Genomic DNA, 15,606 nt, shown 5'->3' with positions numbered 1-15,606 from the left:
ACTACCGCCCCATTCAACTGACATGTATTTGCTGTAAACTAATGGAGCACGCTTTAGCGAGCAAAATTATGAAGCACGGGGACGAAAATAACATCATTTTCCCCCTGCAATGTGGCTTCCGTAAGAACATGTCATGTGAACAACAATTACTTGGTTTCACAAGCGATTTACATAGGAACTTGGATGCAGGACGTCAAACGGATGTTATAGTCATGGATTTTTCAAAAGCTTTTGACAAGGTTGGGCATGAGCGGCTTTTACGTAAACTGGACTACTACGGTATCAGGGGGAAAAATCTGAAATGGATTCAAAGTTTTCTCAATGGAAGAAGTCAGAGGGTCGTTTTGGATGGTATTAAATCTTCTTCAGTAGCGGTAGGATCTGGAGTGCCTCAGGGGTCGGTTCTTGGGCCTTGCCTCTTTCTATTTTACGTCAATGACTTGCCTGATGGTCTCGCGTCAAAGGTTCGCCTTTTTGCTGATGATGCAATTTCTTACATGACTATCGACAATCAACATCATACGCAAAATCTTCAAGAGGACCTAAACAAAATTGGTGACTGGGCGAAAAAATGGATGATGGATTTGAACACAGATAAATGTAAGGTTTTGACGATATCCAGGAAAAGAAGTAAGGTGCAACACGTGTATCATCTAAATAACGCCCCTCTTGAATCTGTTGAATCCGTGAAGTACTTGGGTGTAACCATCACTTCTGATTTGAAGTGGACCCAACACATCAACAATACTGTCAATAAAGCCAATAACGTGCTTGCATTTCTAAAACGCAATCTTCGCATAAAATCTTCTGATGTTAAAGCCACAGCTTACAAAACATTGGTTCGACCAATTGTTGAGTATGCTTCCACAGTTTGGGACCCATCTACCAAGAACCTAATCCACCAAGTGGAAATGGTCCAGAGAAGAGCTGCGCGATTCACTTTAAATCGCTACCATAACACCTCGAGTGTCACCAAAATGCTACAAGAACTTAATTGGACCACTCTGGAACAGCGCAGAGAAAATGACAGGTTAATTATGATGTACAAAATACACAATAATCTCACTCCTCTTTCAGCACAGGACTATATCATCAAACAGGCTACTCAGTTAACGAGAGCCTCGCAACCACACTCCTATCAGGTACCATATTCGAGAACTGAATCGCATCGCCATTCGTTCTTCCCAAGAACTGTAAGGAACTGGAATTCCCTGTCGTCAGAAATTGTTTCAGCGCCATCTGTGGGATCATTTCGAAACCGTCTAACGGTTGATCACAGTGGCTAGTATTTTCGTCAAATTTTCTATGTGCTTGTAAATATCTGTAAATAAATTGTATTATAATGTAAATAGCACCAGTCTGCAAGAATCTTCAGTCTATTGAAGGAGGCAGACTTAATCAGAAGAAGAAGAAGAGGTACTAGGGCAGTCTCACCTTGTAGGCCTACCACCTTGATGAGATATTGCAGACCTATATGGATACATGTATTTCCACCATTCTTCCAAGAACACTTTCCGACGAGTCCCCTTCTATGGCAACCATAATGAATATAGGATACTGGGAATAACTTCAATACAATCATTTTCAAGTATACAATTTAGTCTAATTAACAAGACTACACGCAATATGATAACATAAATTCATGTGCTGCAGTATAATTATCAATATCAACAAAAGTTCAAAAATTATGACAATAATGAACAACTCAGAAAAAAAAATCATCTGATTACGAAACGTGGCGAAAAAAAAATCAGTGTCAAAAGGCAGCACTAAATGGTCTCCGAATAAAGACAAATAGGCCCACTAACATAACAAAAAAAAATCAACTGAATATTATTCGATTCAAGTGTTCTGAAATGTAAAATGCAGCATAAGCAAAAGATTCTAAACATGTCAAGTAAACAAAACAATCAAAGTAAACATTTACAAACTTTTGCAATATAGTTCATTTAGTTAGCAAGAGTGAATAATTAGTAACGCAAACATCATTCTTGCGTTTTAGGATTTTCAATGTAACATTTCCTTATTCGTAGTTCTCTTTTATTGCTGCTTAAATAGTTATTAAACAAACTTGAAACTCATCACCGACAGTACTTAAATGACAAGAAAACGTTGTAAGCATCCTATATTATTAACACATTGAGCATGTGACATTTTGTACACCCCATTTTTGAAGTCATAATATGCCTTTCAATTTACAATTCTTATTCGTGAAACAATTCACTAAACTATATTGCCAACAGATGATTCCTATGACAACGCGTCTCGACGCAGATGTTTATTGTACGCACGTTATACTGTGCGCGCTAATGGCTAATTTCTTGGCAACGACTTATATACGCTGTATATGACTTTTGGTGAGTTTACTTCCTGTCCTGTGATTTGATAAGTCTACCATTTCACTCTTCCTGCTTAGTATCTGCGCATTTTTATGAAGGATTATTAAAGGTAAAACTGCACTGTTACCAAAGAAACGACACCATGCCCTGTACCAGAAGAAGGTTGGATATAAACAGCTGCGCCTTGGATCAGCTGACCATGGTTGAAGGGATGACAAAACCCCTTGCGAGACGCATTTTGAGCCTAAGAAATCGCCTAGGAAACTTTAGCAGTCTAGATGAATTACTGGCCGTGCATGGAATCGGTGAACACCTCCTTGAAGTGATATCGCAACATTTGTACATCCTTCCGAACAGCCCACGTTCGAGCCGGCCCTCATCTCGAATGAATTCTCCAACAGAAAGGAGACGCAGACAGCCAAGTCATGCTACATCGCTGTCGAAGTCAGCACGACGAAAGTCGCGCCGTCCGTCGAGCAGACTTAGCTCTCCGCGGCGAAGCAGCCGGCCAAGCCGAGCTCCATCTCGGGCATCATCACGTAGTCGTCGATCGAGTCGGCGATCCTCTCGGCTTAGCTCGCCGAGGAGTGCTCGATCAAGTCGAGCAGCATCTCGTGGCAAATCGCCAAGTCGCCAAGTGACTTTACCTCGTCCACCTCGTCAGACCGCAGTACGCTCCCCCAGAAAACCTTATCGCAACTCACACTCGAGTAAGAAGACGCATATGGGACGCACTATGTTCTCAGATGGACCTGTTTATGTGGACTCGAGACAGAACATTAGCATAGACCTGGGCAAGCTTGCAAAAGATGGTTGCAATTTGACGCTATGCGGCAGCGGAGACTTGCCAGCCGAGGGGCAACCGCGTCCCCTTTTGACCATCAATGTGAAGGAGCTCGATATTCCAGTCACCAACCAGCATGTGTCGCCGCCTGATCATTCTGTCGCCCATCACGAGCCGTCACCTTCCCCAGATCGCTTCACCAGAAACTCGTCCGTGGTCGATGAAGACATCCGTGAATATTTCGTTGTTCGTGACACGAAAAGGACGACTGAGAACTTTGACGATTCTCGTCCAACGGATGAAAGCCCACGTGTGTCACCTCCTCCAGAAAGAAGAATGATTGAAAAAGAGGTCGAGTTCGATGCGGGTCGCCCAGTCTCATCGCGTCGATCATCACCTCCACCCCGTCCTCGGACTGGAAGTCAGTCGCCATCCAGGCAGGCCAAGGGTCGTGGGAGTAGACAAGGGCGAGAGCATTTGACCCGCCAAGATCTAGAGAACTGGGTCCAGGAGGCACAGGAACACATCAAGGGGAGTAATGGTATGTAGAAATGTATTTTTTTCTTCGATTTTCCATTCAATTGAATTTATTGGGAATTTCCTGCATTAAATATTACAAATGAAATACAGTCATTTCTTTTTATTCTCAAGACAATAAAACATACAATGTGTTCATCCGATATATGCGTACAGATTGAAGAAAAGAATAAGAGAACACGTTAATTGGGAACCACTCGGGATATAATAAATCAGATGAAATCAAATGCAGAAATATTGCCAAACTTAAAGTAGAGAGGGTCTATTCCATCAAAAGTATTACCAGACTTGACCACACAAACTGAAGATATACTCAGAAATGTTATCGGGTTATCAGTGGGCTAATCGTGATGCTTTTTAGAAGAAATTAATTGCAGGAATTACAGTAAAACCAAAGCTTCGTAGAGCGTTATGGCGGCTATCTAATGCTTGCATAAAGGAATGCCAAACACGGATGGAGGGAGAAGAAGAGGAAAAGTGGATGAAGAAAACAGGGATTATGAGATGGGGAACAATAACATAAATCAAAGAAAGGAAATTGTTTGTATAGACTCTAGACCAAGAAATGTTGATGAAAGTCGCAATGTTACAAAGAAGATAAAAAGTGATTTTGTGGTTTGTCTATTAGGTTTTGTTTTCAACTAATAAAATTTTGTTGAACAATATTCGTCATTTGTGTGTGTGTGTGTGTGTGTGTAATAGATGTCTGAAAATACACTATACATCTATTGTATAGGCCCCTATATAGCATTTTAGATCGATAAGCTGACAATCATAACCATAATGACATTTAACTCCACAGATTTGAAGCGCCCTATTGCATCCTCCACTCCATCTCGACAGCGGGGGTCAAGACGATCGTCACCAGGGAGACGGGAGTTCCCCGACTTCTCAGAGTTGGACTTTGAGAGTAGAGCAGGTCCTTCCACGTCCAGAGGAGGGTCAACGAGTCGTTACGAACGTTCGCCAGAGAAGATGGACGTGCGTAAACGTCGTAAGAAGTTTGATGGTTCTCCAGGACAAAGCGAAGGTCTGACCCGAGAGTCGCCGAGGTATCAGAACGACAGTGAAGATCACTTAGGAGATTCTCATCGCGGCTCCTTTCAAAGAGGTCATGATGAAAGTGCAGGTGGTCCCCGACAGGTGAATTCCGGAAAGAGGCAAGATGAAGCCGCTTCTGATGGTAGGCGAGTCACTCGTGACCTCGAGGAAACCATGTACTCTACTCCTCATCATCATCGCCATCGTCATCACACTCAAAGATCGAGTGAATGCACTGAACCTCGACGTCATCGTCGGCGAAGAAGAGCTGTACCGGAGACTAGTTCCGTTACTTCGTGGTGCTCCATCATGTGAACTCCCGCGATGGACCCCTCACCATCACACATCTCTATCAATGGTTCAATGTGGTTAGGGGTAACAGACTGTACCCGCGATAAAGGGAAAAGGAACGTGATGAAGAATGTTCGAGTCTATAGGCCTCCGTTTCATGAAGAGATGCTTAATGATTATAATTCGCATTAATTGCAGTTATTATCGAAGTAGCTTGGAAAGAGTCAATAACTTGACAACATTTAAACCTATGTCTGTGCTGAATCATTTGTAACTTAACGAAGGAACAGTTCCAGGCATTCCGTAAGGGGGGGGGGGGAGGGAGATGCAGTTTATATTTCTGATGCCATCCAGGTGTCATTTAAAAAGATACTTTCATTAAAAACACACACGCGCGCACATACACACACAAAACCCCAAATTAAAGGGGAAGGGGGTGCTCCCGATGTTCACTGTTCATTTTCTAAACGAAATTAATCCCCTCCCCCCGATCCGCCACTAAATAAACCGTTGCAAACATCTTCATGAAATAAGCCCGCTAAATGACGGGGTTTGATTTTATACAGCTGTGAGTGACAAGCCCTCGATTTAAAAGAAAAAGTAAGTCTATCCAGTATCATCACATCCTCGGATCAAAGAAGGTATTAACAGCGTGGTAGAATAGAAAAAAAAATCAATGGAAAAAAAATCCAGTGCTTGATGATTTCACTGTTTTAAGATTGCACGTATTTATCTATCACAATTATTTTCCCATTTTCCTTGATTCATTGTCCATCTTTGTCACCACATTTTGTGCCTTTCTTAGAGGACAGTTGGTGACGTGCATTAGAAATAATAGCAATTGTCCAAACTGAGAAAGGCTGCTAGAAACTTGTTATGTTTAATTTTTGCAAGTCTTTATTTGCCCATCATTTTTAACTAGAGTGTGGCTATTAATAACGTTATTCCCTGCCACGAGGTTCGTTGACGACCGAATTAAGGCATCACGACGAGAGTTACCATAGCAACCTCACAGCAACCATAGAAACGCATGAAAGAAAGTGTTATACTGTCATCATTACATTCCTGAAATTGCAGCCAACACAATGGCTATATAGCGATTTACACTTTTTGGTCAACTATGTCTTGTGTTGAAGCATGATTATTAAACATTGCAGATGGATTTTCAGTCACGGACCGGACAACATCATACCGCTGCTATGCGAAAGAGAGAACATTCTATAGAGGAAAAAAAATATTACGGTATTTAACACATGATGATATTCAATTCATATGATTTTCTCTTTCTTTATAGTGAAGGGGTCGTACTGTGTTTATTAAGGTCATATCATAAGAAGAGCAGTCGCGTTTGGTCGACATAGTTAAGCGTGGTATATACAACATAGCAGAAGAAGAGGAAACAGCAACAATGATATAGTAAATTGTACTCATGTATAGTGTCTATGATGAATGACATGTAATCATGTTAGGGCGCATGGTTTTGTCTTTTACTACTATATTATCTCTAACATTACTGCAATTAACTTTTTGTAGTTCTTACTTTCAATGATCTTAGCAGCATGAAGAAGACTTTGAAAAAAAAAATTCGAGTGTCGAATTGAGCTTAGAATGTTTGCAAATAAAATTTATGTCAAACTTATGTGTGGGTCTATGTATTACGCTGTATTGAATTGAATTGAATTCGTGATTAATTCATTTCTCATGTTATTTCACAAAAGCAAAATTTAATACACATCGCTGGACAAAACAACATCAAAACCATCAAGATACAGTTTTAAACAGTCATGTAAACGAATGATAAAAGTACATGTAGATGCAGTGATGCATGATGAGCAGAAAAACAAATATACTGAAGTGTAAACAACATCAAGGCACACTCAATGGTTATGGTGGACGTTTGAGAAAATTGATAGGAATGATGACTATGATCAATGATATCTTATGATATGAGAATAAAAGTACGTGGCGATGCCTACATCATTTTTCGTCATATTCCGTTATATTCAAAAGAAAAGTACACTAGGCCTATAATGAACCGATTTTGATTTGAGTATGGATTTTTACAGCCTATAAAGAAAAGTTGAAATATTTTCCTGGCACTTCTTGTCATTGCAGTAACACATGACTTATTGATTCATTGAGAAACAGGTCTGACATTGAGCAACGTGCACCTAGGGAAAGGAAATTCAGTCTTGAGGAGTTGGAGAGGTTCGGGGAGCTGCTCCGAAGATGTTATCTCTCTCTGGAGCTCCTACAACATTATGTATTGAGAGCCACCGATCGGTGTTGAGAGCACATTGAGAGAGTACCTACGACGTGACTTGAGAGGGCAGGCTTCATGTTTACGTGGAAACTTGTGAATTGATTAATTTGTACCACCCATTTTCACGAGTAATAACATTGATTCTTCCCATTTTACGATGTCTACAACATCACCATCCAGTGAATTTGTATTTGTTTCTCCAACGCAAGGGGAAAAGAACAGCGACAACGGCAAGTATTAAGATTTACCCGGATTTAATCAGTTGAGAATGCGTGTATGCCCCGTCAGTGTCGTGTAGACTCAAGTCCCATGCATTATGTTTCCTGTCGGGTGTTGGTGGCCCACTGATAATTTTGCTTTGCAGGCCTTAAATATGAATCTAGAGTCTAGTCTAGGTCTATAGCATTTCAGAGTACAGTAGCTGGCATCCTAGGGGAATAATAGCGCTTATTATAAATGACATGATTTTTGTAGTGCCTTTGGTTTGATGAAGGATGAGAATTTCCCTGTAATGTGCACAGGTAGGTGTCATGCAATTGCAACTAGACTAGACCTAGTCTATACTAGATCTAGTAACTACGACCTAGACCTAATATACATGCCCTACTAGGGCCTACATATGATGCAATATTTGGTACGCTGGGGTACCAAATGAATATTCGCCATTCTGTTGAATTAATTATTTTTTTTTCCAGCGCTGTACCCTGGCTTACCCAAAAATGTGTCAAAATATTTTTTAGTATTATTTTAGTAGTATTATGCACAAAAATGTTTTCTTATTTGTGATTATGCAACAATTAATGCATGCAACTGATAATTAATTTCTGCTCTGAACCTTTTTCTTTCGCATTTCATATCTTATTATCGACCATTTTCTCGCACGTGTGGAAGATTATAAAGATGGCAGCCCCCATGATCAAATTTTGAAGAAATACAGTTGATTTGGGGGTGAATATTTCTAGGCTTTCGGTGATTTTTTTTTTCTGAAAATAAAAAATATGAAAAGTTACGGTAGATGATGTTTACAAAACGGTGTGGTGCTAGAAATTACTTGGAAAAACACCTTTGGTGCTAGTTCATTGTGACGACTTTGCCGTATCCGAATTCAGAATCGCGGCGTATCTGAATTCGGATGCGCATTATAAATAATGGGCATGAGATGGCGCTATACAACGCGGTACCCCGCGTTACAACGGTACCCCGGTGTACGGCGTGCCGAATCATATATTGCAAATGAATGAGGCACACACACAGGCAAACCAGGCATGGCAAATATCATTATTCATGAGATACGTGAAAAAAATGAAACACATTTCAGTGGGTCCAGTGTCAGCTGATTCTAGATTTTCTTGTACATAAAGTTTTATTAGTATATTATTATTACATTATGACAGGTACCACTGTAGCATATTATTTAGAGCTGTTGAATACATTTTCAGCAGTAGGCCTAATGAAAGGTAAATTTATTTTTATTTATAAATTATGTATTTGTGATAATTTTCTCTGTGCGAGGTTGCTTTTTTTGTTTTAATTCATGTTCTTATAAGATATGTTGTAAACTGTGATCAGTAAATCATGCCACATGCAGTTAGATCTGAAAAGTATTATAGTGGTTTAGGATGGTGTAGAATATGTACTCCTGCACCTTTCCAGTGACTAACATGCTTCATGAGTAGTATGAGTAATAATCTGGCACATTGTTGAAATCAGATCTTCCTACATATTCAATACTATATCAGAGAGCGTTTAACCTGTTTCAAGTTTCTTGACTCGAAGTCTGCTACCTATTATATCATTAATGTTGCACGCCACATGACAAGATTTGTAATAATTTGCATTTTCATATCTTCATAATGACAATGATGATTGGTAATTGGATATCAGTCATACATTCTGAATTACAATTTTAGCTGAGATATGAGGTTTTCTTGGGAACAGCATTTTCTTAAATTATGATCTTACCACATTTGAATATTTTGATTGCAGAGAAGAATGTGCAGCTGGACTTGGGGGAGATGAGCTATGATGAGGTGAAGGGTGACCCTGAGCTGAGGCCTCGAGGTAATGCTGCCTCTCAGTTCCTGCAGACCAAGGGCTATGGATGGCTCCTTGAGGTGGAGGAGGATGAGGATGATGACCAGGCTCCCCTCTTGTAAGCAAGTCATGATTTTCTCTCCAGAGCTTGGGCAAGACAGCACTTTCTTACATTGATGGCTTTGGTTAATGAGTACACTGTACTTGTCTTAGTTTGAAGAGGATGGTGAAGAATTTCCATGCATGTGTATGTTCATGAAATTCCTGTAAAAAGCATGTAAATGTTTTTCCTTGTTTTGCATATGATTTCATTTACCGTGTAAATGATCTGTTTATCAGTAGGTGTTCTGGAGTAATATTCTCCCATAATTCATATTTTACTCAACCTCATTCCTTTGTTGTTGTTTTGTGCAGGGATGAACTTGACATAGATCTGAAGGACATCTATTACAAGGTTCGCTGTGTAGTGTTCCCATGCCCCTTCCTGGGCTTCAAGAGACAGGTGCTGAGAGACAACCCAGACTTCTGGGGCCCCCTGCTGGTAGTTCTCCTCTTCTCCATGGTCTCAGTCTATGGCCAGTTCAGGGTAGGAGTATTTTTGATCTCTCTCTCTCTCTTACTCACTCTCCTCCATCACTTTTCTATCTGGTTGTAATCATGCCTGCTCTCGACTTGCAATTCTCCGTACACAGTTATATAAACAAAGTGTAAAACATTTTATAGATAACAATTACCTCTTAATTATCTGATAGCACTTGTGTTGACTCTTTCTTGAGCCTGTACTGGAGGTGATGTCCATCATTGAAGTGAAACCAATATGTAATCTAAATTCAAAACATGGAAGAATTAAATGTGGCACTTCAACACTTTATCATTTGTGATATTTGATTTTCTGCATATATTCATCTTATTCCACACTACTTGAAAGCCAGCATATTAATTTTTACACAGTGTCAACTCACAATGCCATGCCATTCATAAATATTTCTGCATTATTTAAGAATAATACTACTTCTTAACATTATTGGAATATTCTACAGGTGATCTCCTGGATCATCACGATATGGATATTTGGCTCCTTAGTCATCTTTCTTCTTGCAAGAGTTCTTGGCGGAGAGGTGAGGAAAATGCTTTGTTCTAAAGTTCAAACCAGATCGTTCTACAATATACAGGCTTCACAACCAGATTTGTTTTATTTTTTATATTTTTATGGGTTTTCTAAGGAAATGTGCAGAGGTTTATAAATTACTGTGAGATTTAAAAGAACAACGTACATGTATCATTCAGTTACAAACATCTTATGTATGAACACCCATTGAAAGGAAATTATGTGTGTATGTTTGCCTTTGTCAAAAGGATTGACATTGTTACAGCTTTATTCAACATCATGAATATGAATTGAGTCTCCAATTCATGTTTCACAAAAAGAAAAACAGTCTACCAAATGTGATTAAGGAAATATAAGTTTGAGTTGTTTGCAATGAGTAACTCTGTAGAAAGTGAGTGCTTGAATTGATTCTCTCTTTCAGGTAAACTACTCTCAGTGTCTTGGTGTGATAGGTTACTCACTCTTGCCTCTCATTATTGTGGCCACCATCCTACCAGTCACTCACTTCATTCCGATCATTGGCACTCTTGTGAAGGTAGGTCCACTGACTGTAACAATTACTCATCATAGATGCTTTACTTTTACTTACAGTTGTATGTGAAGATGGCACAGCAGGAAATTTCTTCCCAGACAAAAGTAGATATTGTTTGAATTCATTGTCTTACTTTGTCACTCTTATCTGCTGAGTATGTGCACATGTGGAAGTCTGTACATGTGAAACATCCAGGAATACATACCAGCTAACCCTGTACATGTATTTCTAATTAGGTGATTTATAAGATCTAAATAGATAGTTTGATATGGAACATCCAGGAATACATACCAGGTAACCCTGTACATGTATTTCTAATTAGGTGATTGATAAGATCTAAACAGATAGATTGCCCTTTAGGTTCCTGCTTGACTTGTGTGGTGCTATTAAGTTAGTTGTAATTATGGAAAGATTTAATGCTGGAGGATCCGGTTTCATACCACAGGACAAGATTTCATATCAACATGATGTCAGTAGGGTGTCATGTGATTTATCCAATATATCACTGACTATTTCCAGGGTGTCACGCAATATTGAGCCATCTTCTAATGTGTTCATTTACTTTGTGTTTTTACAGCTCATTGGCGTGTCATGGGCAGCCTACAGTGCAGGGTCATTACTGATACAAGAGGAACTTGCCCAGAAGAAACCTTTACTCCTCTACCCAGTCCTCCTGCTTTATATCTACTTCTTCTCCCTCTACACTGGAGCATAGAACGTGGAATATTGACTCTTTAGCTAAGGACAAAATGGGATATTTCCACTAAGAGACATCATCATGTTGACAATTTTCTTTGCTGGGAGTCCACTTCATCTCAGTCAATAGTGATGAATGAGCAGAAGCTACCAACTCCCTGGATGATGGTGGATGTACAACAGCTGATGTTTGGAGACAGGAGGAGCCCCATTGAAAGCAGACTCTTTGCTTGTAATATACATGTATAATGTACATGCCTGACCGCAGACATGCGTGTCTGACTCCACATGTAGTTTTATAGTGTATGCGCCATATATTTAGCAAGTCTAAATTTTCGCGAATCGGGATTTCCCGACAATTTTGCGTGTGGTTAAATTTGCGATCATGGAGTACTGCAATACCAAACAGAGGATTGTTTGCATGTGCGTCACATTAATATCGGGGTCAGAGTCATTATTTTTGCTTGTCTTTAATTTCGCGAAGAGCATATGACTCGCAAATTTTTGCGAAAAAAAATAAAACCTTGCGAAATATTTGGTGTATAACCGTTCACTGTGCTCAATGATGTCAACAGGAGAGGATACTTTCTATATCTTGATTCACTGAAATTCATGCTGGCTTCCTCATCGTCATTAGTGCATATCAGCTGAAGAAAAGCTTACACTGTACAGCTGGTCGCCATATACGTTGTATTAGTTAGGTCAATTATGATTCTGGAATTTAAATACTGTACAAACAGTGTACTGTAGTCTGTTACGGGTAGAACTGAGAATACACCTTTGTGTGTAATGTGTCCCTTTTATACTTTTGGAATGGTATGAGGTGTGACACATCTAATTATTTGCCTTCTACTTTCAGTTTTACACTCTCAACAATAAAGTTGATCTCAGATACCATGCTTTTTTGGATAAAAGGGGTGATCAGATTTATATCAACTATATGTTTTGCGTAAACTAATTTAGTACATGTATTGCAAAGTAGATGTCTCATTTAATGTTGCTTTAATCACTGAGTTACACTCATTTTCCATACTATGAGATATTTAAGTTATGAAAATATTGTGTGAAGTTTATGTTTAGGTATTGAGTATGTTTCGTGCCACAGGCAGGATTTATGATATTGAATTCGGTTACATCACTAATTTTGAACTTTTTTCATACTTCAGGGGGGTTTTGATGGGCATGCTTTAATTTTTATATTCATATTAGAGGCTGAATATGTTGTGTAGACATTTTATACATTGTATTTCCACCTGTAAAAGATCCTGTGTTGTGAAATGAGCAATGAAGTTAGACAGATTAATGTATTTTGAGTACCAGGTACTTTCTCAGTATAACAGATATTTAACTATGTGCTCTTCAACCAATGAACCTTTCTACCCTGTAGTTTTCATCAAATTTTATCAGAAAACCTGGGTATTACTATTAAATCAACATGGTAAACAAACTGTGTACATAGATTTCCAATATTAAGTGACAAATTAAAACATTACTTATGAAATTTCTCTCTTTTGAATTGAAGGTATCATAATTATAGTTGTATTACTGTATACATGGTACACTGTATACATGTATCAGAATTACATATACAATGTATCTGTATCTCATTTCTTAATGTCACCATCTGATCACAATATCAACACGAGTTACCCTTTCAGGGTATTTTGACCATATTCTACATACTCAGAAGAGCCCCTCCACTGCCTGTGAGTGAGGTTTACTTTCTTCACAGAACAGTTGCCTAAGAATATTGTTCCACATTATATTTCTAGTTGTGAATCTACTAGAAAAATATAGATTTTTATGAAGAACAATGTCTGAAAGATGACATTTCATGCAAACATCCTTCAGAGCAGGTGACTCCCATCATAATGAAGTCATTGGGACCAGCAGTTTTCTGTTGTTATATCAAAATTTTGTTGTATCCGAACAAATGAAGTGTTTAAAGATATCTAGATGATGATTATGGGTCTGAATGTTACTTAGTTGTATCCAAAACTTTGTTCTAACTGTGATCGTTATTGATAGGAGTGCACTGTAGTGAAGATTACTTTGAGATGAGAAGACCATTGCACACGAGTTACCTCCATTTTGATAGGCTTGAATTTTTCACAGATTTAAATCACACACACGCACACACACACACACACACACACACGCACAAAGAAAAACGCTGGTCATTCGCCAGATAAAGGGTGCAGCTCATCTCTGACAAGCTGCAAAAGTGATGGCTGTAAGAAAAATAAATATCAAATTGGATAGTCTGTGTGGACACAAATCAGACACATATTCCAGAGATGTGTTCCATGTACTGTATCAGCGAATTGTTTGTGCAATATTTTGCATCATTGAAAGAAGAAAAGCAGAGTAAAAAGTGAGTAGACCTAGCTAAATGCGTTTCTAGATGTCACAATTTAGATATCTCTGCAAGTTGATTGATTATGAAATAATATATCAACAGACTGATTTTATATACATGTATGCAGAAAACCAAAAACAGGTGGTAGCAAATGCCTCTGCTTCCAGCACTCTGCTATAGATGAGTTTCTGATTTCCGAGGTATGTATGGGTACAAAAATTAACGTACATTATATTCATGGTGTCAATGCTGTGTAGTCACACATAATTTTGTGTTTGTTGTTGTTGTTTTCAGTGTTTATGTCAAAGTTTTTGAATTAAACCTAAATAGCTAAACTTGCAAATACATCGTCATTGCATTATTGATAGTGGGGGGGGGGGGGGAGGATTAGAAGAGAGAAACGAGGGAAGATACACTTTGTAGTCCAGATATTTTCCAGTGAAACATCCTACGTAGCCTGACAACACAAAGTGAATCAATTAAATTGTCTTCATTTGTTCAAGTTAGAGAGTAGGGCTGTATTTCAAGGGATGATGACAGAAACTCATTAATGATAATGAATGTACAACACACGACCTGGGTTTCAAGCACGTAATAGGTAGTATGACGAATTATGTCTTTTGCATACTATATTTATCACGTTGAGAGTGTGTTATGATTTGATAGAATAAAGTGGATAAATGGAGTCGGGTATACTGACACATGTACCCCTCAAAATCTTCTGACGGCCTTTGTGTGAGCTTGAATGTGTGTGTTGTATAAATATGAGTAAAATAATGTGTATAATATATATGTGTATATAAGTATATGAAGGGTTTGTTTGGAAAAAACGATAAGTCCATTTTTGAAGATTTTGAAGTACGATCTCTGTCATAATGTACAAAATAATACCTTTTAAATGATATATTGGTCACTACATATAAAGGTATATTTTTGAAGTTATGGTAAAAAAAAACAAAATTTTTTTTATTATTCTCTTTATTTTTCTTGACCTTTAATCGCAAATATCTCCCTTTGGCAAATATGGACTTATCGGTTTTTGCAAACAACTCTTCATATACTTATGTTCAAACTTATGTCAAAGCCACAAGGAAGCCACTGACAGGGTGGAGCAAGTTCTTCGTGCCACATGTAGAACTAGAAGAAGTTTCTGGAATGTCAGTACAACGTATATAATAATACAATGTAATATTAAATGGGGGAAATTCGCCCGTTATATACTATGCTTAGGTGTGTTTGTGTATTGCAATACACTGTATAATTAGAGAGAGAGAGAGAGAGAGAGAGACAGACAGACAGACAGACAGACAGACAGACAGACAGACAGAGAGAGAGAGAGAGAGAGAGTTTCGTGTATGTGAACTTCCTGATTGGCTGGCTTATATTCTCGTACACATCTTGTCCAGCAGAGATCACATAGTTTTGGTTGAGACCAAACTTCAGATTTATAGCATCTTTTTTGGTGAGATGATGAGAAACCTTTTATGAAATATGAAAGAGCATGTAATTCCAAGAGGAAGTCAACATGTTTTTGATGAAAATTGGTTTTGAAATGGTTGAGATATCTAAAACAGAGCAACCCTAATGGAAGGTGGGACCCAGCTTTTATTACGATAGCTTTG

General features: G+C 38.6%; 2 protein-coding genes across 2 annotated transcripts; both read left to right on the top strand.

The window, feature by feature from the left end:
* The first annotated feature begins 2,481 nt into the window (after nt 1-2,481).
* Nucleotides 2,482-5,016, top strand: LOC139740889 (uncharacterized). The gene is made up of 3 exons (XM_071651474.1): nt 2,482-2,926; nt 3,011-3,664; nt 4,463-5,016. Exons 1-3 carry the CDS (start codon nt 2,482-2,484, stop codon nt 5,014-5,016), a joined length of 1,653 nt encoding a protein of 550 aa, XP_071507575.1.
* Nucleotides 5,017-7,344: 2,328 nt separating this feature from the next.
* Nucleotides 7,345-14,206, top strand: LOC139740869 (protein YIPF4-like). The gene is made up of 6 exons (XM_071651453.1): nt 7,345-7,485; nt 9,242-9,407; nt 9,704-9,875; nt 10,330-10,407; nt 10,819-10,932; nt 11,507-14,206. Exons 1-6 carry the CDS (start codon nt 7,413-7,415, stop codon nt 11,642-11,644), a joined length of 741 nt encoding a protein of 246 aa, XP_071507554.1. The 5' UTR covers nt 7,345-7,412; the 3' UTR covers nt 11,645-14,206.
* Nucleotides 14,207-15,606: the final 1,400 nt, after the last annotated feature.

The sequence above is a fragment of the Diadema antillarum genome, unplaced genomic scaffold (genome assembly GCF_040938485.1).
Source record: "Diadema antillarum isolate AM-2024a unplaced genomic scaffold, OU_Dant_1.0 seq00000889_RagTag, whole genome shotgun sequence".
NCBI classification, from domain to species: domain Eukaryota; kingdom Metazoa; phylum Echinodermata; class Echinoidea; order Diadematoida; family Diadematidae; genus Diadema; species Diadema antillarum.
Note: the sequence above shows the minus strand (reverse complement) of the source record. Positions and strands in the feature narration are given on the sequence as shown.